Raw genomic sequence first — 22,517 nt, 5'->3', positions numbered from 1 at the left:
AATTCGAGATCTGAGTTTTTGCCTTATTTTCTTTTCTTGTTTTCTGGAGTTTGCTGTGAGAAGGAAAACGTCATGATGTAGTTCCCCATTCCCTAAAATTCGAGGTCTTTAAGTTCAACACTTGATTTTTTCTACTTTCCTATAAAACTTGAAGAAATGAAAAATAGCCCTTCCATATAATAGAGTAATTCAAAATTATGTTTCCTCTGTAACATAGCCTTTGATTTACAGATGCTAAGAAATTACAGGGTGTTTTTTTTTTTTTTTTCTTAAGATTTTATGTCTTTATTCATGTGAGACACACAGAGAGAGAGGCAGAGACACAGGCAAAGGGAGAAGCAGGCTCCATGCAGCAGATAGCCCAATACGGGACTCGATTCCGAGGCTCCCAAGATCATGCCCTAGGCCGAAGTCAGCGCTAAACCGCTGAGCCACCCAGGGATCCCTGAAATTACAGTTTTTAAACCTCAGTTGATAGGTGTTACTTCAAAAGGTATTGTCTGTGATATGCCAGAGATTTTACTTTCTGACCACATCTCTAAATCATTAATATTTCCAGCAGTACCTAGTAATAGTGTGGAATTAAAACAGTTTAATAGGGCAGCTGGGGTGGCTCAGTGGTTTAGCGCCACTTTCAGCCCAGGGCCTGATCCTAGAGGCCCAGGATCCCGTCCCACGGGCTCCCTGCATGGAGCCTGCTTCTCCTTCTGCCTGTGTCTCTGCCTCTCTCTCTCTCTCTCTCTCTCTCTCTCTCTCTCTCTCTTCTCTCTGTCTCTCAGTCTCTCATGATTAAATAAAATCTTAAAAAAAAATAAAATTAAAACAGTTTAATACTTACTGGGCAGGTTAGAGATCCAGGATCAGTGTAGTTTAATTTTTTTTTAATATAATAAAATTTGGTTAAATCATTTCTTTTATTATCTCACATTTTTTATGTTCGTCAAAAGCTTCTTTAAAAAATTGCACTGGGTTTCTTGTAGATTAATAGTAAACAAAGGATTTTGGATATTCAACAGTTCTGAAATTTAAAGAATTGCTATCTGAGTTGTTCAGAGTAGGGGTTAAGTACCAGGTGCCCTGAAGGCCAACTGCCTGGTCCTACATCTTGCCTTTGCCACCTGTAAGCATGTGACCTGGGAAGGTTACTTCATCATTCTTTACCTTTGTTTCCTCATTTTAAAAATAGGTTAATAGGGATCCCTGGGTGGCGCAGCGGTTTAGCGCCTGCCTTTGGCCCAGGGCGCGATCCTGGAGACCCGGGATCGAATCCCACATCGGGCTCCCGGTGCATGGAGCCTGCTTCTCCCTCTGCCTGTGTCTCTGCCTCTCTCTCTCTCTCTCTCTGTGACTATCATAAATAAATAAAAAATTTAAAAAAAAATAAAAAAATAAAAAAAATAAAAATAGGTTAATAATCTGTAGTTTACAGAGTGTTGAGATAACTGAATGCATGTGAAGTGCCTACGTTGGTGTTTAGAATATAGTTAGTACTCAGTACTTTTTGTCTCTTTTTTTTTTTTGCTGTGTTTAAAAGTTCATTTCAGTTACTTTCTTCAGGGTTCCCTTACAAAGCTATGAACTTGGTAGACTGTTCACTCTCACTTGATAAGAAAATGGAATAAAGGGAAGTTTTTTTAATTGTACTTTGTGGTTGAGGAAGCCTATTTTACTGTTTTTCTTTGAGAAAATATGCTTTTGGGCTCTCAGAAAGTGTCCCCTGTGTAACGTTCATGCTTTGAACAGTTTATGTTATTTTCTAATAACAAAACAGTATAGAGAATAATGAGCAATTTTATTTTTTATTCAATCAGGAAGCACTAAGTAATATGGATGATTATGATAAAACCTGCTTGGAATCTGCATTAGTTGGTGTTTGCAACATCGTTCAGCAAGAGTGGGGTGGTGCGATTCCTTGCCAGGTAATGATCAATTCCGTTTCATTGCCCTAAGTTAAAACCATTAACCACTGAGATGATTTGATTTTCTTTAGGTTCTGACACAGCATGCGTTGTAATTTCTAAAAACATTATTGGTATCTTTTTAAAAGAAGGCACTAAATCAACACTAATATGCTCAGGAAATAGCACAATTATGCCTTGAGGCAAGCATTTTCCTAGTAAATTGGCTTATTGCAAACTAGTATTGTTTGTATGAAACACGAAGGGCTCACAGAATTTTAGAACACTCCCTAGAATGGGTAATTTTGAGTGATAAAATTATAAACATCAGGGCATTATAGTCTATTTTCCGTTATCTCAGTGTAGCATTTATTTAGGAAACATTTAACCATCTCAACTGAGTTATCTAAAAAAGTGGGGTCTGTGAATGTCATGTAATTGGTTACCCTTTACTTCAAGTCCACAACAGCACTTCAAGTCCACATTAGCATCAAAGCAGAACAGAGTATTAGGATTAAAAAGAATTAGGGCATCCCTGGGTGGCTCAGCGGTTTAGCGCCTGCCTTTGGCCCAGGACACAATCCTGGGGTCCTGGGATCGAGTCCCACGTCGGGCTCCCGGCATGGAGCCTGCTTCTCCCTCCTCCTGTGTCTCTGCCTCTCTCTCTCTCTATGTCTATCATTCATAAATAAATAAATAAATAAATAAATAAATAAATAAATCTTAAAAAAAAAGAATTGGAAGTTTGCTATAAGCAGGTACAGACATACCTCAGAGATATTGTAGATTCAGTTTAAAAGATTAGAATAAAGCTAACATTGCATAAAGTGAGTCAGTTGAAGTTTTTGGTTTCCCAAGACTGTAAAATTATTTACACTATACTGTAGTCTGTTAAGTGTATAATAGCATTATGTCTAAAAGAAGATGTACATACCTTAATTAAAAAGTTCTGTGTTGCTAAAATGCTAACCATCATCTGAACTTTCAGCAAGTCATAATCACTGATCACAGATCACCATAACAAAGATAAAAATAACGAAAAAGTTCAAAACATTGCACAAATTACCAAAATGTGACACTGAGACATAAAGTGAGCAAATACTGTTAGAAAAATGGCACCGATAAACTTGCTCAGGACCCGGTTGCCATAGACCTTCGTTTTGTAAAAACGCAGTATCTGTGACTATATTGCATCAAATCCCAGAAAAGGAATATGCTTGTGCTTTAAGAAATGGTAGTACAGGGATGCCTGGGTGGCTCAGCGGTTGAGCATCTGCCTTTGGCTCAGGACATGATCCCGGAGTCCTGGGATTGAGTCCCAGATTAGGCTTCTTGCATGGAGCCTGCTTCTCCCTCTGCCTGTTGTCTCTGCCTCTCTGTGTTTCCCATGAATAAATAAATAACATCTTAAAAAAAAAGAAATGGTAGTACATTTTAAAGGAGAAAACAAAAATTGCTAAAAGGAAAGTTACAGTAATCTACAATGGGAGTCAGCTAGCTTTTTCTGTATTTTAGGTTTTGCAGATGTTTGTGACAACTTCCTAATTCCTCTGTCATAGCATGAAAACAGCCATAGATAATAAGTAAAAAAAATGACATGGCTGGGCTACAATAAGACTTGATTTACAAAACAGCAGTGGGCTATAGTGTATGATTTTTTTGTTACATATGGTGAAACACAGATTCTTCAGTAGTGTCAGTGGTATCACCGGTATTATTTTTTTTTTTTTTTTTTTTTAACTGAAAATGAGACTGTGTTTGCCCGGGGCCTGGGGTAAAGGAAGAGTAGGGAATTGACCCAAATGAAGCACAAGGGAAGATGGGAAGTGACGAGACTGTTCTTCATCTTGATTGTAGAAGTGGTTGTTCACTGAATGTAGTTGTTGGAACTCCTAGAACTGTATATTAAGAAGGATGAATTTTATTACATGTAAATTATATCTCAGTAAACCTGACTTTTCTTTTAAGTTTGTGTTTTTCTTACTACAAAACCACCTTGTTTTACAGACTATTAACTCTAGGGTTGATGAAGACCCTGAGTGGCTACTAAAAAGTTAAATCATTTTAATAAATGCCATAAATGAGGGCATCTGGGTGGCTCAGTGGTTGAGCGTCTGCCTTTGGCTCAGGGCATGATCCTGGAGTCCTGGGATCGAGTCCCACATCAGGCTCCCCACATGGAGCCTGCTTCTCCCTCTGCCTATGTCTCTGCCTCTCTGTGCCTCTCATGAATAAATAAATAAAATCTTAAAAAAAAAATTCCAGGGATCCCTGGGTGGCGCAGCGGTTTGGCGCCTGCCTTTGGCCCAGGGCGCGATCCTGGAGACCCGGGATCGAATCCCACATCGGGCTCCTGGTGCGTGGAGCCTGCTTCTCCCTCTGCCTGTGTCTCTGCCTCTCTCTCTTTCTCTCTGTGTGACTATCATAAATAAATAAAAATTAAAAAAAAAAAAATTCCATAAATGCCTTTTGATCAGTTTCTTTTCAGACATAAAATGGCATCTTCTTAAACATTATTTATCTGGTAAATCTGTGCATACAAAATATCTAATGTCCTAATAGTATATTGAATAAATGAAATTTTGTTGTCCAAATCGGAAGCCAGTGGGTAAGCACAGTTTCCTTTGCTACTTCTTCAGTCATTTTAGAGAAGAAATTCAGAAAATATTTTTACAGAAAATATGTAATAAGCAAGATCTTATGTACCACACAGCCTTTTGCCCTTTTTTAAAAAGATTTATTTATTTATTTATTTGACAGCACAAGCCAGGGGAATTGGCAAGCAGAGGGAGAGGGAGAAGCAGGCTCCCTGTGGACAGGCAGGGGCTCCCTGAGCCCGAAGGCAGTCACTTAACTGGCTGAGCCACCCAGGCACTCCAGCCTTCTGCCTTTTAATATTTTTTCTCCTTTGCAAAAGGAAGAATCTGAATTTAGGATGTCCTATACCCTGAGGGTACAGGACTGGGCCTGGATCCACTTAGATTTGCTTGATGAGTTTTGGAGTGAATCAGGTCCAAAACACTGTCCAGAGGTAGAAGTTATTAGTGATTGTTTTTATAATCAGTTACTGTCAAATAGATTTGTTTTAATGTGGAGTTTTGTTAACCAAGATTTTGGATAGCTGAGCTATGTCTTCATTATCTGAGTAAAGTCTGTCCCATTTTGACATTACATGAAATATTTCATCACATGGCGTCTGAAAAAAGTAGGGGCAGAAGTAAATTGTTATATAGCAGTTGTTCATATAAGAGAAAATTGCCTTAGTCAACTGAGTATCTTCCCAAAAAAACGCATCTCTCCAGGAGATTGCCATTGAACATTCTTGGGCTTTAGAAATAAGTGTCAATCTTGGTACTTCACATGGTGCTGTCACCTAATACTTCCATAATGGACTGTTATTATCAAGTTACAAAGCTAGGATAAGAAGAGCAAAAATAATCCTCCCCTGGAATGCCTGGAAAATCTACCATCCCTTTGGATCACTGAGGCAATGAGGAAGAAAAATGATTTGTAACTACTGTCTATTGCTGGTATATTTTGAAGGCTTTTGCAAATTACAGATTGATTAAGAATGCATTTTAAAGGTCTTATACATGTCTGATTAAATGGCTTTTTTTTTTTTTAAGATTTTTTTAATTTATTCATGAGAGACACAGAGATAGAGGCAGAGGGAGAAGCAGGCTCCATGCTAGAAGCCTGATGTGGGACTCAATCTCAGGACTCCGGGATCACACCCTGAGTCAAAGGCAGACGCCCAACCGCTGAGCCACCCAGGCGTCCCTTAAATGGCATTTATTTATTTATTTATCTATCTATCTATTTATTTATTTAAATGGCTTTTACAAATACATTTTTTTGTTTAGAGGGAGAAGAGGCAGAGGGAGAGAGAATCTTAAGCAGGCTCCATACCCAGTGCAGAACCAGATGGAGCTCCATCTCCCATTCCTGAAATCATGCCCTGAGCTGAAAACAAGAGTCAGATACTTAACCGACTGAGCCACCCAGGCACCCCTATAAATACATTTTTATTTTATTTTTTTTAAAGGTTTTACTTATTTATTCATGAGAGACACAGAGAGAGGCAGAGACAAAGGCAGAGGGAGAAGTAGGCTAATGAAGAGGAGCCCACTGTAGGACTTGATCAATCCCAGGACTCTGGGGTCACGCTCTGAGCTGAAGGCAGACATTCAACCACTGAGACACCCAGGCATCCCTGTAAATATATTTTTAAAGCAGTTGTCATTTTATTTTTTATTTTTTTTAAGATTTTATTTATTTATTCATGAGAGACACAGAGAGAGAGGCAGAGACACAGGCAGAGGGAGAAGCAGGCTCCATGCAGGGAGCCCGATGCGGGACTCCATCCCAGGACTCCAGGATCATGCCCTAGACTGAAGGCAGGCACTAAACCACTGAGCCACCCAGGGATCCCCAGCAGTTGTCATTTTAATTCACCAAGGACGGAGTTTGTCATCTTTGAAAATTCGTGTCAAGGTTTGGATTTCTGTGCTTATATGGATTTCTGTGCTTATAAATCCTGGGGTCACTTGTAAAATAGATCCTCATGTCATTTTTGACACCAAGTGCCTTAGGTGCCAACTCTAAGAGATAGGGTTCTAGTTTTAATGCAATTAGGTAAGAATTGATTATGATTTTAAGTGTTCATGGGTAGGTACTATTTTTAAGGTTTAATTAGATAAAATACAGCAAAATGCATAGATCTCAAGTATACAGTTCACGGAGTTGTTTTTTCTTTTTTTTTAAGATTTTATGTATTTATTTATTCATGAGAGAGAGAGAGAGGGGGGGGCAGAGGCAGAGACACAGGCAGAGGAAGAAGCAGGCTCCATGCAGGGAGCCCGACATGGGACTCGATGACTCAATCCCGGGACTCCAGGATCATGCCCTGGGCTGAAGGCAGGCGCTAAACTGTTGAGCCATCCAGGGATCCCCCGGTTCACTGAGTTTTGACAGATGTATACACCTATGTGACCACCACTTCAATTAAGATCTAGAACATTTCCATTACCCAACAAAGTTTCCTCACCTCCCCCTTTCGAGTCAGTATCCCCCTAAGCCCCACAGCTCGTTTGATTTATCGTAGCTTTGTTGTGCCTCTTCTAGAATTTGATACAAAAACAGAATCATGATGTAGTCTTTCACTTGAGAAAATGTTTTTGAGATTTATTCACCTCGTTGCTTATCTCCCTGCAAAGGTGGGTTTTTCCGTGTAAATGCCATTAAGGAGAAATGAAAATGTTGTTAAATGAGACAGCTTTATTTATTTTTTATGAGACAGCTTTAAAATGAGACCGTTTTAAGTAACATATTTAAATATGTTATTTCATGTACAAACCTCCCCTCCCTGCCAACAGGTTGTTCTGGTGACAGATGGCTGTCTTGGCATTGGTAGAGGATCACTGCGGCATTCCCTAGCTACTCACAATCAACGAAGCGAGAGCAACAGGTTTCCACTACCTTTCCCTTTCCCATCTAAGTTATACATCATGTGCATGGCAAATTTGGAGGAGGTAATACTGAGTTCTTTTTAGTTTGATTAGATACATTTTAGGACTTTATTTTTCAGTATATTCTATTAGTATTATATTGTATATACTATAGCATTAAACTCCATTGGTTTCAGCTGAGACTAGTCACTAAATTTGGAAGGACTTTAGGTCTCAAATGCTCTTTGAAGATTCAGAGTGTTGTCCATCTCTAGAAACATAGCTGGCTGGAATTGTTATCCATCCTGCTTCCCACAAAGATTCTTCAAATGCATGAGTTAAAATGTTCTTTTTGGTCTTAGACATTTCCCTCATTTGGGAATTCTTATGTCCATTCCACTGGAAATGTCGACAGAAATGTGCTTGGACTTTTTTGGTAAAGTAATGTTTCTCTGATACGTGTTTTACTAAACTCTACTTCCTGGTTTTCCCATTTATTTGGGAAAGTTATTTAACCTTTGTTCACCTCAGTTTTTCTATCTGTAAGATGTAGGTAATGATGGTTTTCACCCAAAAGATGTTAGAAACACTTTGGAATGAAGATACCATGTAAATACCAACTGTGGTCACCTCTGAGAATCTTTGCAAAATTACTTCTGAATGAAATAGCTCTACTGGTATCGTATTATATAACATTCCTCTTGGTAGCCTTGAAACAAAATTGTTTCCATCTCAGGTTGTAAAAAAAAATCATCCATGTTATTTATTGCCTGTGTTATTGTGACAGGTGTGACCTTGGTGTGCTGATAATAATCTGGCATTGTATGCCACTTTAAAAGGGTCATCTGTTTTGTTTTGTAGCTTCAGAGCACTGATTCCTTGGATTGCCTTGAACGTCTCATAGATTTAAACAATGGTGAAGGGCAGATTTTTACTATTGATGGTCCCCTGTGCTTGAAAAATGTACAGTCTATGTTTGGGTGAGTATATACTTAGAGCTTTTTTGCCTTTTTTTTTTTTTTTTTTTTTTTTGCTTTTTTGCCTTCTTACAATCTGTTATTATAATTTGATATTCAGCTATCATATCTATTCCACCACTGTTTCTAATTGTTGTCATTTTCCCCAAGTTGCACAATTTTCAGGTAAAATGATTGGTAGTAGTGATTTTTTAAAAGTTCATTCCCTTTTAAATTAAGCATGACTAAATCAGTAATGCCTACAGATGTTGACTCTCTTATAATAGCAGTTTCAAAAGATTAACTTGCTTTTGAGCTTTTCAGAATTGAAGTTTCCTCACCAGGGGCACCTGGGTGGCTCAGTGGTTGAATGTCTGCCTTTGGCTCAGGTCATGATCCCAGGGTCCTAGGATCGAGTCCTGTATCAGGCTCCCCACAAGGAGCCTATTTCTTTCTCCCTCTGCCTATGTCTTTGCCTCTCTCTCAGTGTCTCTCATGAATAAATAAATAAAATCTTTAAAAGAAAAAAAAATTTCCTCACCAAAAATGTCAGGTTTTGTTCTGTTTTATAAATGGTCAGATCATAGTTTTGGAGTCGACTCAAAGAGAAAATAAACTTAGCATCTTGAAAAAATTCCTCAAGGGCTACCCAGGTGTCTCAGTCATTTAAGTGTCTGCCTAAATCAGATGCCGAGTTGGGTTCCCTGCTCCACCAAGAGCCTGCTTCTCTCTCCCTCTGCCTGCTGCTCCCCCTACTTATACTCGCTCTCTCTCTGTCAAATAAATAAATAAAATCTTAAAAAAAAAATGGAATGAGAAAAAGTGTATGAGAACTCATAGCAATTTGACAGAGAAATATCTTTTAAAAAAGAAAAAAATTGGGATCCCTGGGTGGCGCAGCGGTTTGGCGCCTGACTTTGGCCCAGGGCGCGATCCTGGAGACCCGGGATCGAATCCCACATCGGGCTCCCGGTGCATGGAGCCTGCTTCTCCATCTGCCTGTGTCTCTGCCTCTCTCTCTCTCTCTCTGTGACTATCATAATTAAAAAAAAATAAAATCTTTAAAAAAAAAAAAAAGAAAAAAGAAAAAAATTCCTTGAGAAAAATGATATGTATCATATTATTCTTCTTATAACAATTATTCATCATATTCTAGAAAACTAATAGATCTGGCGTATACACCTTTCCATGCTATTCTCAAGTGTGGCCACCTAACCGCTGATGTGCAGGTGTTCCCCAGACCAGAGCCTTTTGTTGTAGATGAGGAAATCGATCCCATTCCTAAAGTCATCAACACAGGTAATGTGTTTTTTAACTTCCTGCTTGGTTCTTTTGTTATCTTTACTTTTTTGTAATTTCTGACTTCTCTATACAGGAGGGTTGAAAAAAAAAGTAAATTCTGATACTAGGGTGCTGTTGTCATCACCAGTATATGCATTTTGGATGGGAGGAAGCATTGACCAAAGGGTGGCAGGCCGGTGGTCTTTCATAGGTCATGAGTTAATCTCCAGTCTTAGATAACAATAGCCACAAATTACTAGAATTGGAATTCATGACTAGATTCACTAGCCATGAAATCCTTGAGGTAATTCTTAATAGAGATACTAAGATTGATTAGTATCATAATTGAGATCATCTATGAAGAGCTAGCTTCTAGGCTTGGCTCTGTGATTCTTCCTGTGTGATCCTGTACGAGTCACTTCCTCTCATTTTGGTTGGCTAAGGAGAGTGGAATCTCTAGATGAGTCATGGTCTGTCTGAGGTCTGTGTTCTGATATACTGTACCCCTCTAGCCCTCCTGCTTGTATTTTGACTAAAAGAGACGTGCTACTGCTTTTACCTGGTTTGTGCTGGAGGTGCTGTCAGAAGTCACAAGAAAAATGGAGGGCAGCCCCAGTGGCGCAGCGGGCGTGATCCTGAAGACCCTATATCGAGTCCCACGTCAGGCTCTCTGCATGGAGCCTGCTTCTCCCTCTGCCTGTGTCTCTGCCTCTCATTCTCTCACTGTGTCTCTATGAATAAATAAATAAAATCTTAAAAAAAAAAAAGAAAAAAACAAAACAAGGAAAAATGGAGAAAAGAATCGTATTCATTTGGTGGGCAGACCCCTTGAGTTGTGGGCACACATTCAGCTGTCACTGTTTTGGACACTGTTGTACCTTCAGTGCTTATTAGCACAGCTCTGATACTTATAAATGTTTACTAGGTAAATTTCTAGTCAACCAATGATTGAAATGAGGTGCACAGTAAATGTTCATTTCATTCATGGGTGTACAGATTTGAAGGAGTCAGAGAGTGAAGGGCTCTGCAGAAACTTTTTATTTTTTCTGCTCCTGGCTATCTTGGAAATAGGGTATGCATCTCTTTCATGGTGACTACTGCAGTATGTTAAGCTGTGCCAAAGTTTTTTTGCCTTCAAACCAACTAGATTCCACTTCCTTCCCACCCTTTTTTCTTTTTTTTTTTTATTGGAGTTCAATTTGCCAACATATATCATAACACCCTCATCCTTTTTTTGATAAAATAACTTTGAGTAGGTCTTTTCCAAGATCTTTGTCATAGCTTATATTTAAGCCACTTTAAAATGCAGGCCTTTTGTTACTCAAATGAAAAATACATACTGCTTATGCTGACTTATTTGTTATTCAGCCAAAGAAGGTAATGGCAGCAAATCTCCAAGAAGCAGATTTCCTGACGTATTAGAAGTACAATGTATTCACCATGACCCTGATTTTTTTTTTTTTGTTTTGAGAATAGAAGTATGTCTGTGCCTGGAAGAAAGACTGAAAAGCAATTCAATAAAATATTAATAGATGTTTCCTTTGATGGTGAATAATGAGTGACTTTATTTTTCTTCTTTACAATTTTTTATGTTTTCTAAGTTTTTCTACTATTTATATAATCAAAAAGTAAACTTTTAAAAAGTACTTGGGGATAAGACTTATTTTTTTACCTATTAGGTTTCCAACAACTACCTTGGAGGGACAGCCGGGTGGCTCAGCCGTTGGGCGGCTGCCTTTCGCTCAGGTCATGATCCCGGGATCCGGGATCAAGTCCTGCATCAGGCTCCTGCGAGGAGCCTGCTTCTCCCTCTGCCTATGTCTCTGCCCCACTGTCTCTCTCTGTGTCTCTCATGAATAAATAAACACATCTTTAAAACGAACTGCTACCTTGGGCTTATAGAGAATGTATTTCTTTCTCATGGAAATGGTTTGTTATTGTTGTTGTTGTTGTTTAATGGAAATGTTTTTAATGATAGCCATACCCGGGATCCCTGGGTGGCGCAGCGGTTTGGCGCCTGCCTTTGGCCCAGGGCGCGATCCTGGAGATCCAGGATCGAATCCCACGTCAGGCTCCTGGTGCATGGAGCCTGCTTCTCCCTCTGCCTGTGTCTCTGCCTCTCTCTCTCTCACTGTGTGCCTATCATGAATAAATAAAAATTAAAAAAAAAAAATGATAGCCATACCCTCTGCCTTGGATGGCTGCATCTCCTGCAAGGATGGAGTGGTGGAAGTGCTTGACTATGATGCCCCCTGCTGACCTGAAGATCCTTGACGAAACAGGGATTAGATCTTTAAGCTTTTGCCTTGGCTGGGGACCTAGCCTATAAAAAAAAAATCTAGCTGATTTGTCTTAAAACTTAAATAATTAATGAAAGGCAGTTATTCTTATTTCCTGAGCCATTTAAAATGCAAATTATGGGGCAGCCCCCGTGGCTCAGGGGCAGCCCAGGTGGCTCACCAGTTTAGTGCCTGCCTTCAGCCCAGGGTGTGATCCTGAAGACCAGGGATCGAGTCCCACGTCGGGCTGCTTGAGAGCATGGAGCCTGCTTCTCCCTCTGCCTGTGTCTCTGCCTCTTTCTCTGTCTCTCATGAATAAATAAATAAAATCTTTAAAAAAATAAAATAAAATAAATAAAATGCAAATTATGAGTCAGCCAGAGAAACTTCTAAAACCTTCCTAGTCACATCTGAATTCCTCACGTGAACCTAGTACATAGAAAAAAAATGTACTTACCTATACATTAACTAATTCTGTGTTGATTCATTTCTTTTCAGATTTGGAAATAGTGGGATTTATTGATATAGCTGATATTTCAAGTCCCCCAGTTCTGTCCAGACATCTGGTCCTACCAATAGCACTTAACAAAGGTGAGTTCTCTTGTTATTCCAGTGATACAGATGAAGCATCTTATGATCTAAAGTTACTCTTAAATGTATGTAGTTGAGGTACAGCCACTCTGGAAAACTGTGCGGAGGTTCCTCAAAGAGTTCAAAATAGACCTGCCCTACGACCCAGCAATTGCACTGCTGGGAATTTACCCCAAAGATACAGATGTAGTGAAACGCCAGGACACCTGCACCCTGATGTTTATAGCAGTAATGTCCACAGTAGCCAAACTGTGGAAGGAGCCTCGGTGTCCATCAAAAGATGAATGGATAAAGAAGCTGTATATGTATACAATGGAATATTACTCAGCCATTAGAAATGACAATACCCACCCACTATTTGCTTCGACGTGGAGGGACCTGGAGGGTATTATGCTGAGTGAAATAAGTCAATTGGAAAAGGACAGACATTATATGGTCTCATTCATTTGGGGAATATAAAAATTAGTGAAAGGGAATAAAGGGAAAGGAGAGAAAATGAGCGAAAATATCAATGAGGGTGACAAAACGTGAGACACCTAACTCTGGGAAACGAACAAGGGGTAGTGGAAGAGGAAGTGGGTGGGGGGTTGGGGTGACTGGGTGATGGGCAATGAGGCGGGCACTTGGTGGGATGAGCACTGGGTGTTCTGCTATATGTTGGCAAATTGAACTCCAATAAAAAAAATTTTTTTAAGTATATAATTGATAGTATGATAGTCCATTTTGCAGAATTAGGAGAAAGGAATAGTTATTGGATTGAATATTTAAAAAATGGAGTGTTGCCTAATATACTGCAAGACTGTTTCTGCTGTTTCAATTTCACTACCATAAAAGAAACCCTTTAGCTGTCAATCTCTAGCTTCCCATCATCCTCAGCCCCAGGTAACCACTAAATGTCTTTTCTGTTTCTATAAGTTTGCCTGTTCTGGATGTTTTATATAAATGCAATTCATATAATATGTGAAAATTGATTTTTATATGGACATAGGAAAACCTATGAATAGGAGTTTTTCTTACTTGTTATAATATGACTTTATAATCGAATACTCTCCTCCCAAGGATAGAAATAGCCAGGAGTATAATTGGAATTTGAGGTTTTTGTAGCTAATCTTAGTCTGACCTGTTTTCACAGAAGGTGATGAGGTGGGTACTGGCATAACTGATGACAACGAAGATGAAAATTCAGCCAATCAAATTGCAGGCAAAATACCCAACTTTTGTGTCCTGCTCCATGGCAGCCTAAAAGTGGAAGGAATGGTGGCAATAGTTCAATTAGGGTAAGAAACTTTCTTTACCTTTGGTTGAATGAGGGAGAAGAATCAGTGTACAAAGTGAAGTATTTCCCAGACTTTTCCTCATCACCTTTTTCCTCTCTTGGCCATACCCTTCCCACCTAACATCACCTTCTAAACTGCTCTTTAAATCATCCCCTAGAATAAGTACAGAGTGAGCCTTTAAATTCTATTGCTTTTATATTATATCCTTTTTTCTGTTTTTTTCTTTTCTATTCTATCTAGGAAATCTGGATTCAGTTGTAACAGTTGCTGTGGGATCTTACGCAGTATTCACAGGCTCCTCAGCTATAAGATGAGGAGGTGGAACTAAATGAAATAGGATTCCAAGAACATTAATTGAACATTTTACCATGTGCCAGGCACTCCTCTAGTCACTTTACATACGTTAATTCATGTAATCCCTTACAACAACACTGTACAGGGGGTGTCAGCATTATCCTTGTTGTATAGGTGAGAAACTGAGGCTTAGGGAGGTCAAGGAACTTGCTAAAGGTCACACAGCACCTAAATGAAAGAGCAAGGGTTCTTACTTGCATTCTGACTCCAGAGCCCATGTTCATGAACACTGCTAACCCATCCCTGTGGGAAACATCTTTCTAGCTTTTACTTTTGCTACAGTCTTGAAATTTGCAAAACCATATGCTTCCCTTTCTAGAATACCTATTGTTAGGAAAGAAGAGGTGACTGATCATCTTCTGGCTATCACCTGGGTTTGACTGGTATAGAAGATGAAGAGGTTAGGAGTACTCAGATGAAGTTCCATTTCTACTTGAGTTAAAATTACCTGGTCCAAAAAGAAGAGTGCAATTCTTATTAGGTATTAGTTTACTGTATTTCTTGGTACCCAAGCTACTTGTACTGCTCTGAATATGAGAATTCCCTGGGGCCCTTTGAGAAGCAGCAATAGAGCTGGGTGATGGCTTTGTGCCCTTTGTTAGAAATGCTGCTCTGTGTTGGTGCTGCTGTGAATGACTCATGGAAGCAGCTGAAACATAGGTCACAACCCTTACTCTTCCCAACCTCTGTAGCTATTTGTTGCCCTTGTGATTTTTTTTTCTTTTTTAAGATTACTTTTGATTTCCATATCTACCTAACTGAAAAATAATACATTTCCCAGAGGAATGGCAACATTAGGGGGCAGCAGTATGCATTTTCAGTTTTAGGATTTGGTTTTAGTAAAAACACCTGATTGCAAAGTTGAAGTCCCTGTCTCTCAAGAAAAACACTGGCTAGACTTACTTAACTTTATAGTCCCAGGCTTGACATTCACTTAACTTTATAGTCCCAGGCTTGACGTTCTTCTGATCTTCCATCTTCTCTCCATCTAGTCCTGAATGGCATGGAATGCTCTACTCCCAAGCTGACAGCAAGAAGAAATCAAACCTCATGATGTCTCTCTTTGAGCCTGGCCCAGAACCTCTCCCATGGCTAGGGAAAATGGCACAATTGGGTCCTATTTCAGGTATAACCCAGATCAGATTTTACTTATCTTGACTTTGTTTTCTCTCTGCTATTCTGAATGGCTCTGACTGTGTAGTCAGAGAGCTGTGTGATCTCTGGATGGATGTGCTGTGGTCTCTAATGCTGGGTATGTGCATGGAGAACCCCAGCAGACTGTTATGTCTGAACTTTAACTTTACCTTGGGGAAACCGACTAGGTTGCTTTAAGTAAACATAAATGCTCTGACTGCCTACAGGGGAAAGTTACTGTCCATAAACATTTTTTTCTTCAGTATACTATTTTCAATTCAGGTAACCCTAGTCATTTCTAGATGATTTAACCCCCATCTTGAAAGTGTTTTCCCTTGGCTTTCCTAACATTGCATTCTCCTGATATACTTTTTCCTTTGGCACCTTTGCTTTTTCTTATCATCTTATCTTCCTCTTGCCTCATGATTTTCTTTGCCATCTTCTCTTGGATTATTCTCTCTTGGTTATTTCATCAACCATCATAGCTTCAAACTCCCCCACATGTATGACTCTGGTCCTACTTGATCTCTCCTTGGAACTTGCATGTCATATTTCCAGTTCCCAGTTAGACCTGTCCACCTGGATATTCTGCTGTAGTACCAAGCAGCTCACAGCATGTTTGTTACAGAAACTGTAGTCTCTTAACTCTTCTCTCCTAAACTGTTCCTTTTTCTGACTTTCCTGCCCCATCTAATTGAGACCTAAGTATTCCTAGGTACTCAGGCTCCACCTGTAGAGTCATCCTTGACTCATTTGGACCCAATTCAATATCAGGAACATCTACCAAGCAACCTTTTAGGGGATAAAAGTTAGCCAGAGTTGCTCAAAGTCCAGTAGAAAATGGAATAATAAACAGACTGGTATAAGATCAGAGTTGGCCTAGATGATCAGCTCTGCCTAGAGGACTAAGGGAAATCTTCACAGAGGAGAGACATTGTAGGAGAGTTTGTATTCTGGGTACTGGTGCCTCCTGGAGTTGTGTAATATGGCTGAAATTCAAGTTGGAGCTAATAAATTTGAGTTTAGAAAGATAATTCTGGGCACACCTGGGTGGCTCAGTTGGTTAAGCATCTGATTCATGCTTAGGCCATGATCTCCGGGCTGTTGTGAGATCAAGCCCCGCATTAGGTTCCATACTCAGTGAGGACTCTACTTGACATTCTCTCTCCCTCTCTGTCTGTTCCTCCTCTGCTCATGTATGCACGCTGTCTCTCAGATAAGTAAATAAATAAAATATTAAAAAAAAATAAAAGATAATTCTGTGGAGTGTGGATTTGGAAAGGTAAAGGCATCCCATAGTTAGAAGTCTACTGTGATAGTCCTGAAGATACAAAGATGAGAGCCAGAATGAACAGTGGCTGGGAATAGAGAGGATGGAGATCCATGGAAAAGATATTCAGGAAGCAGAATCAACAGTGTTTGGATGAGGATAAAGGAAATGGAGGTCTTGAGGATGATACCAGGTTTCTGACTTGGGCTGCAGGGAGAAAGGTGATATTGTTAATGGGAGCAGAGAACAGAGGAAGAAGAGTAGATTTGGAAAGACATCTTCTGTGCATGTTGAATTTATGCCTGTGAGATTTAGGTAGAGGTGCCTAGAGATAGTTCCTATAGGAGTTCTGCAAAGAGGACAGAGTTGGATATATAATTTTTAGTTATAAGCATACTGCTGATAGTTAAAATGGTGAGAATGAGGGCAATTGTTTAGGGCAGTGCTTCACACATTTGAATTCTTATGTACAAAAAACAAAACAGAGGAACTCCTTTAAAAATTGTTCCCTGGGCCCCACTTACAGAGATTCTGATTCAGTAGGTCTGGATTCCGGCCCAAGAACTTGAAGTTCTAATATTACCCAAGTGCTTATGATCCAGGTGATCCATAACCACACATTAAGAAGCCCTTGCCTCAGGAAGAAAAAAAGAGACCCAAGGACCAAATCCTTAGAAAAGAGTAACTACTGGTGATAGTGGAAAGGGTGCTAATAAATGAAAATGAGAAGGGAATAGGCAGAAGGAAAAGTAGAAGAAAGTGATGTCACAGAAGCCAAGAGAATAAAAAGATTCAAGAAAAAAGTACAGTGTCTCATACAGATGTATTATATGTGGCCTGCATACCCTGTCTACTGCACATGTGCATGTCAGTTTAGCCTGAAGGATGCCTTTGCCACTGAAGCCTAGAAAAGATTTTGACTGAGTATAGACCCTAGAAGCTAGGCAGTAAGCTGTATCAATAAAGGGCCAGATAGTAAATATTTTAGTTTTTGCAAGCCATATGATCTCTGTCTTAACTGCTAAACACTGCCATTTTAGCACAATACGTAAATGAATGGGAGTGACCTCTTCCAATAAAATATTCTTTATGGACACCAGAATTTGAATTTCGTATAATTTTCACATGTCATGAAATCTTATTCTTTCGATTTTTCCCCCAACTATTTAAAAATATAAAAACCATTTTTAACTCAAAAAGAGGCAGCAGGCCGTAGTTGGCCAGCTCTTGGGGTAGGATACAGGGCCTGGCATTTTAAAGTTCACACAGGAAAAGAGATATGATTTTGGTTCCAAACAAGACAAAGAACTGAAATCTCTGAGTAAAGCTAGGAATGTGGAAGATCTGTTCCCTCGGTGAGATGTTGACAAGAAAAATTCTACCCAGGGATCCCTGGGTGGCGCAGCGGTTTGGCGCCTGCCTTTGGCCCAAGACGCGATCCTGGAGACCCGGGATCGAATCCCACATCAGGCTCCCGGTGCATGGAGCCTGCTTCTCCCTCTGCCTGTGTCTCTGCCTCTCTCTCTCTCTCTCTGATGACTATCATAAATTAATTAATTAATTAATTAATTAAAAAAATTCTACCCATTGTTTCTACCTGTTTTTCTACATATTAAAAAAAAAAAAAGGCTCCCATGAGAATTTGAAGCCCAAGTTGTGCACCATGCAGATTGACACTACCCATTCTGAAGTAGGACTCTCCAAAACCAAATAATGCACCAAAAAACTCTTTTTGAAGCAATGAAACCCATGGTGCATCCTCCAGAGTAAATATAATGACAACCCAAGGCAAAAGGACTTCTGCCAAAAATATCCCTGCTGAAGATGTGTTCCTGATTTGAAGAAAAGTCTTTAAATTATGTAAGGATTTTATTTCTTTTGAAGGGAGGCCAACAGGAGGATTAGTCCCTTGAGAACTTAATCTAAAAGAGACTGCAGAATGAGTGTTGTAAAGAGTTTTAGGAAGGAATAGAACCAGGAGGAATGAAGAGGACACTATGAATCAAGAGTCATTTCATCCCTACAGGAGATTTTTGGGTAACTTAGGTCCATGGTTAGCTAGGAGGCAAGTTGAGGAGTGTGTCTAAGATGAGGAAACGACCATGACAGGTTTGCCACAAGAAGAGAAAAGTAAGGCAGTAACTGGAGAGCACAGGGCAGAGGAAGCTGTGGGTATTAGGTTGTAGAGATTCCTTACCTCCTGGTCTCTGTAGCAATCCTAAATTCATTCTGCCTTATCATTTGCCCTGCTCTTGCCCTGTTTTGGCTTTTTTTTTTTTACCTTTCATTTAGATCAAAGGCCAGCTAACCAATGCCGCTGGCCAAACTAGCCCACTGTTTATTTTGTAAATAAAGCTTTAATGTAAAGTTTCATTACACAGTCATACTCATTTAGGTATGTCTTATCTAGGGCTGCTTTCCTGCTTTGGGGCAGAGTCGGGTAGTTGCAACAGAAACCATATAACCCATAAACTAAAATATTTATTGTCTGGCCCCTTTGCAGGAAAAGTTTGTTGATCCCTGACCTAGACTGTTGTGACATTTTTCACACAGATTACTTGTCCATAATCTGAAGTGTAACATTCAGATTCCTTTCTAATCTAGTTTCCAATCTAGCAGTGCTTGGTTTGTTACACATATTTTTCATTCAGGTTTGAACTGCTTTTTACTTTGCCCCTTATTCATTTTTTCCTGCCTCAGGGTCTGTTCTTTTTTTTCAAATTAAGAGAATAAAGCTACATTTTATTGAATTTAACTTTGTACCAGGCACTGTGCTAGACACAATGAAATGTGTAATCTCATTTAATTCTGGAGACAGTCTTATGAAGTTAGAATAAAACAGGCTTTATTACAGACAGGGGAGGGAGTGAAGTCCTTCTTGACTCCCACTTTCCTCCTGCCTGCCAGGACATTGCTTAGCTCTTCTCTTTTCCTTTTGGCACAAATGTGTGTCCCCACCCTTCTCTTGGTGAACTTGTCCTTGGAGACCTTGAGCAGCTCCATGGCACACTGCTCGTATGGAGCGAAGCCTCACATGATCCAAGAGGATCATGTCCTGCGCAGACTTGATATGCTTGGTGAGGCGCCCATGGTAGCGGCTGTGGTCACTGATATTCTTAGCCAATCTTGTGGTCCTCGTTGACGTCCATGGCCGTAGGGTAGCACAGAGCCATGGCTGCTGCCCCCCCAGGTTTTTTCTTTTTTTTTTTTTTTAATTGAAGTATAATTAACACACTGTGTTAGTTTCAGGTATAGGATATAATGATTCAGCGATTCTATACATTACTTGTGCTTAATCCCCTTTATCTCTTTCACCCATCTTCCCACATACCTCCTATCTGGCAACCACCAGTTCTCTCTGCTTAAGAGTCTGTTTTTTGTCTCTTTCTTTATTTCTTTTGTTTCTGAAATTATACATATGAGAAGTTGTGTGGGATTTGTCTTTCTGACTTATTTCACTTAGCACCATATTGTTACAAATGGCAAGATCTCATTCTTTTTTATGGCTGAATAATATCCCATTGTGTAGATAAATACACACGCCTTATCTTTTTCCATCCTTCTATAGATGGATTCTTGGGTTGCTTCCATACCTTGGCTGTTGTAAATAACTGCTGCAGTAAATATAGAGGTGCATATATCTTTTCAAATTAGTGTTTTCATTTTCTTTGGTAAATACCCAGTAGTGGAATTAATGAATCATACATAGTAATTCTATTTTAATTTTTTGAGGGACCTCCATACTGTTTTCCACAGTGACTGCACTAATTTGTATTTCCACCAACATTGCTCAAGGAACCAGAGGTTTCTTTTTCTTCACATCCTGGTCAATACTCATTTTTTGTTTTTGTTTGATTGTTTTTAAAGATTTATTTATTTATTTTAGAGAGAGATGTGTGTGTGTGTGTGTGTGTGTGTGTGTGTGTATATGTGAGGGTAGGGCAGAGGGAGAGAGTCTTTCAAGCTGACTTCTCTCTGAGCACGGAGCCCAACACAGGGCTCGATCCCACAATCACGATCTGAGCCAAAACCAGGAGTCTAACGTTTAATTGACTAAGCCATCCAGGCATCTCTATTTTTTGTTTTTTATTTTAGTCATTCTGTCAGGTATAAGGTGATACTGCGTTATGGTTTTAATTTGCATTTCCTTGATGATCAGTGATGTTGAGCATCTTTTCATGTGTCTGCTGGCCATTTGCATGTCTCCCAAAAAATGTCTATTCAGGTCCTCTGCCTATTTTTTAATTGTATTATTTGTTTTTCTGGTACTGAATTGTAGAAGCTCTTGAGATATTTTGGATGTTAACTGCTTACTGGATATATCATTTACAAATGTCTTCTTCCATTCAATCGGTTGCCTTTTTGTTGTGTTGATGATTTTCTTGACTGCAAAAGGTTTATATTTTAATGTACTCCCTCCCAGTAACTTTACTTTGCTTTCGTTTCCCTTGCTTGAAGAGACATACCTAGAAAAATTTTTCCATGGCCAATGTCAAAGAACTTGTATGTATTATTTATTTTTAGTCAAACCAAGGCATGCAAAACAGTATGGTTGTTTATAGCTATCCCTCCTACTTCTCATTCTGTTCCTAGAAACAACCACTTACAACTTCTAATTGTGGGAGGTTTTGTTTTGGTATTTATACTTATAAATAATATAAGTATTGAGGTTTTTTTCCATTTTAAATGTCCTTTTTTATTTTTTAATGTTGACTGCTTAGCTCTGTTAGCTTCACCATCCCCACCCACCCACCCAAGAAGCACATTTTTCCCTTCTCTATCCTTCCAGTGTGGTTACAGTGTTCTTTTTTGGGTAAAGCAGTATTCTGTCCTTGTTAGATGATGTGAACATTATTTATGACTAAGCCATGTGGTACACTGAGTTACATTTTGTTTTGCAACTCTTTGTTCTCTGCACCAGTTATTATTTTTTTAAGACATTTTTTTCTTTTTTCTAGCAGGCAAGATAAATGTGCAGTTGACTCCTGAATAATGTGGGGGTTATGACTTTTAACTCTCCCACAACTTAACTAGTAAGGGACTACTGTTGACCATAAGCCTTACCCAATAACAAACAGTTGATGAACAGATATTTTGTATGTTATATGTATTATATGCTGCATTCTTACAATCAAGAAAGCTAGAGAAAATATTATTTTAAAAAGCCTAACAAAGAGAAAATACATTTACAGTATTTGTATTTATGGGAAAAGTTTTGTGTATTAGTAGACCTATACGGTTTAGAACCATGTTGTTCAAAGGTCAGCTGTCTTCTAACTTCCGTTAAAAGGAAGGCTGTATTGGAAGACACTGAGGTTCCTCAGAGACTCCAGGAAAGAGCGGGGCAAGCAGGCTGTGGGGGTGACCAGCAGCAGAGGAGGGCACCCAGCCCTCCCCTCTGGGCTCTCTCATGGCCTTCTCTTTACTTTCTTTTGTGTCTTTGCTCTTCTTTGCTCTTTTCTATATACTTGCCATAATTCCCCCCTAAGTAAAATACTTTCTTCAGGCATTTTTGTCAGTCTTCTTTTTTTCCCCTTAGAGTCCTTTCCCTTCCTCTTTTTTCTTAAGTAGACTGTTGGTTCTTTAGGCTTTCCTTCCCATCTCTCCTGTGGCTTTCCTGTTTTGTGACTCCACCTGAGAAAAGGGTACATGGGACATAGGTATTTGAAATCTTGTATATTTGGAAATATCTGTATTGATAGTTCAGTTGGGTTTTGAGTGCTGGGCTGGGAATCACATTACCTTAGAGTTTTGATGCATAGTTCTGTTTTTCTTTTCTGGCTTCCTGTGTTGCTACTGAGAGTCTAATCCCATGCTGCCAGTTTTTTGACCTGGATCTGTATTTCCTCTGCTCTCCCAGAGGCGTTTTCTTTGTGTCCTCGTGTTCTGGATTTTCAGAATGATGTACTTAGTTGTTAGTCTCTTCATTCATCATGCTGGGCATTCACTGGGCCTTTCCACCTGGCAGTTTATGTTCTTCAGTCCTGGGAATGTGAATCGTGTTTTTTATTTTCCCCTCTCTGTTTTCTT

At 39.4% G+C, this 22,517-nt stretch overlaps 1 protein-coding gene and 1 pseudogene across 5 annotated transcripts in view; one reads left to right on the top strand and one right to left on the bottom strand.

Moving 5' to 3' along the window:
- INTS14 (integrator complex subunit 14) overlaps positions 1 to 22,517 on the top strand; it is a 35,563-nt gene that overhangs the window by 5,624 nt on the left and 7,422 nt on the right. For 4 of the 5 annotated variants that reach the window (XM_025472442.3, XM_035708649.2, XM_049104029.1 and 1 more), the window contains 7 exons: positions 1,812 to 1,919; positions 7,274 to 7,429; positions 8,207 to 8,325; positions 9,458 to 9,600; positions 12,360 to 12,452; positions 13,585 to 13,729; positions 15,076 to 15,209. In XM_025472442.3, coding sequence (XP_025328227.2) covers positions 1,812 to 1,919; positions 7,274 to 7,429; positions 8,207 to 8,325; positions 9,458 to 9,600; positions 12,360 to 12,452; positions 13,585 to 13,729; positions 15,076 to 15,209 — 898 coding nt within the window. The remainder of the gene's footprint in view (positions 1 to 1,811; positions 1,920 to 7,273; positions 7,430 to 8,206; positions 8,326 to 9,457; positions 9,601 to 12,359; positions 12,453 to 13,584; positions 13,730 to 15,075; positions 15,210 to 22,517) is intronic. The other variant, XM_025472443.3, reaches the window with a different exon arrangement.
- LOC125754015 (60S ribosomal protein L36-like) lies at positions 19,308 to 19,660 on the bottom strand (annotated as a pseudogene).

The sequence above is a fragment of the Canis lupus genome, chromosome 30 (genome assembly GCF_003254725.2).
Source record: "Canis lupus dingo isolate Sandy chromosome 30, ASM325472v2, whole genome shotgun sequence".
Taxonomy (NCBI): Eukaryota; Metazoa; Chordata; class Mammalia; order Carnivora; family Canidae; genus Canis; species Canis lupus.
Note: the sequence above shows the minus strand (reverse complement) of the source record. Positions and strands in the feature narration are given on the sequence as shown.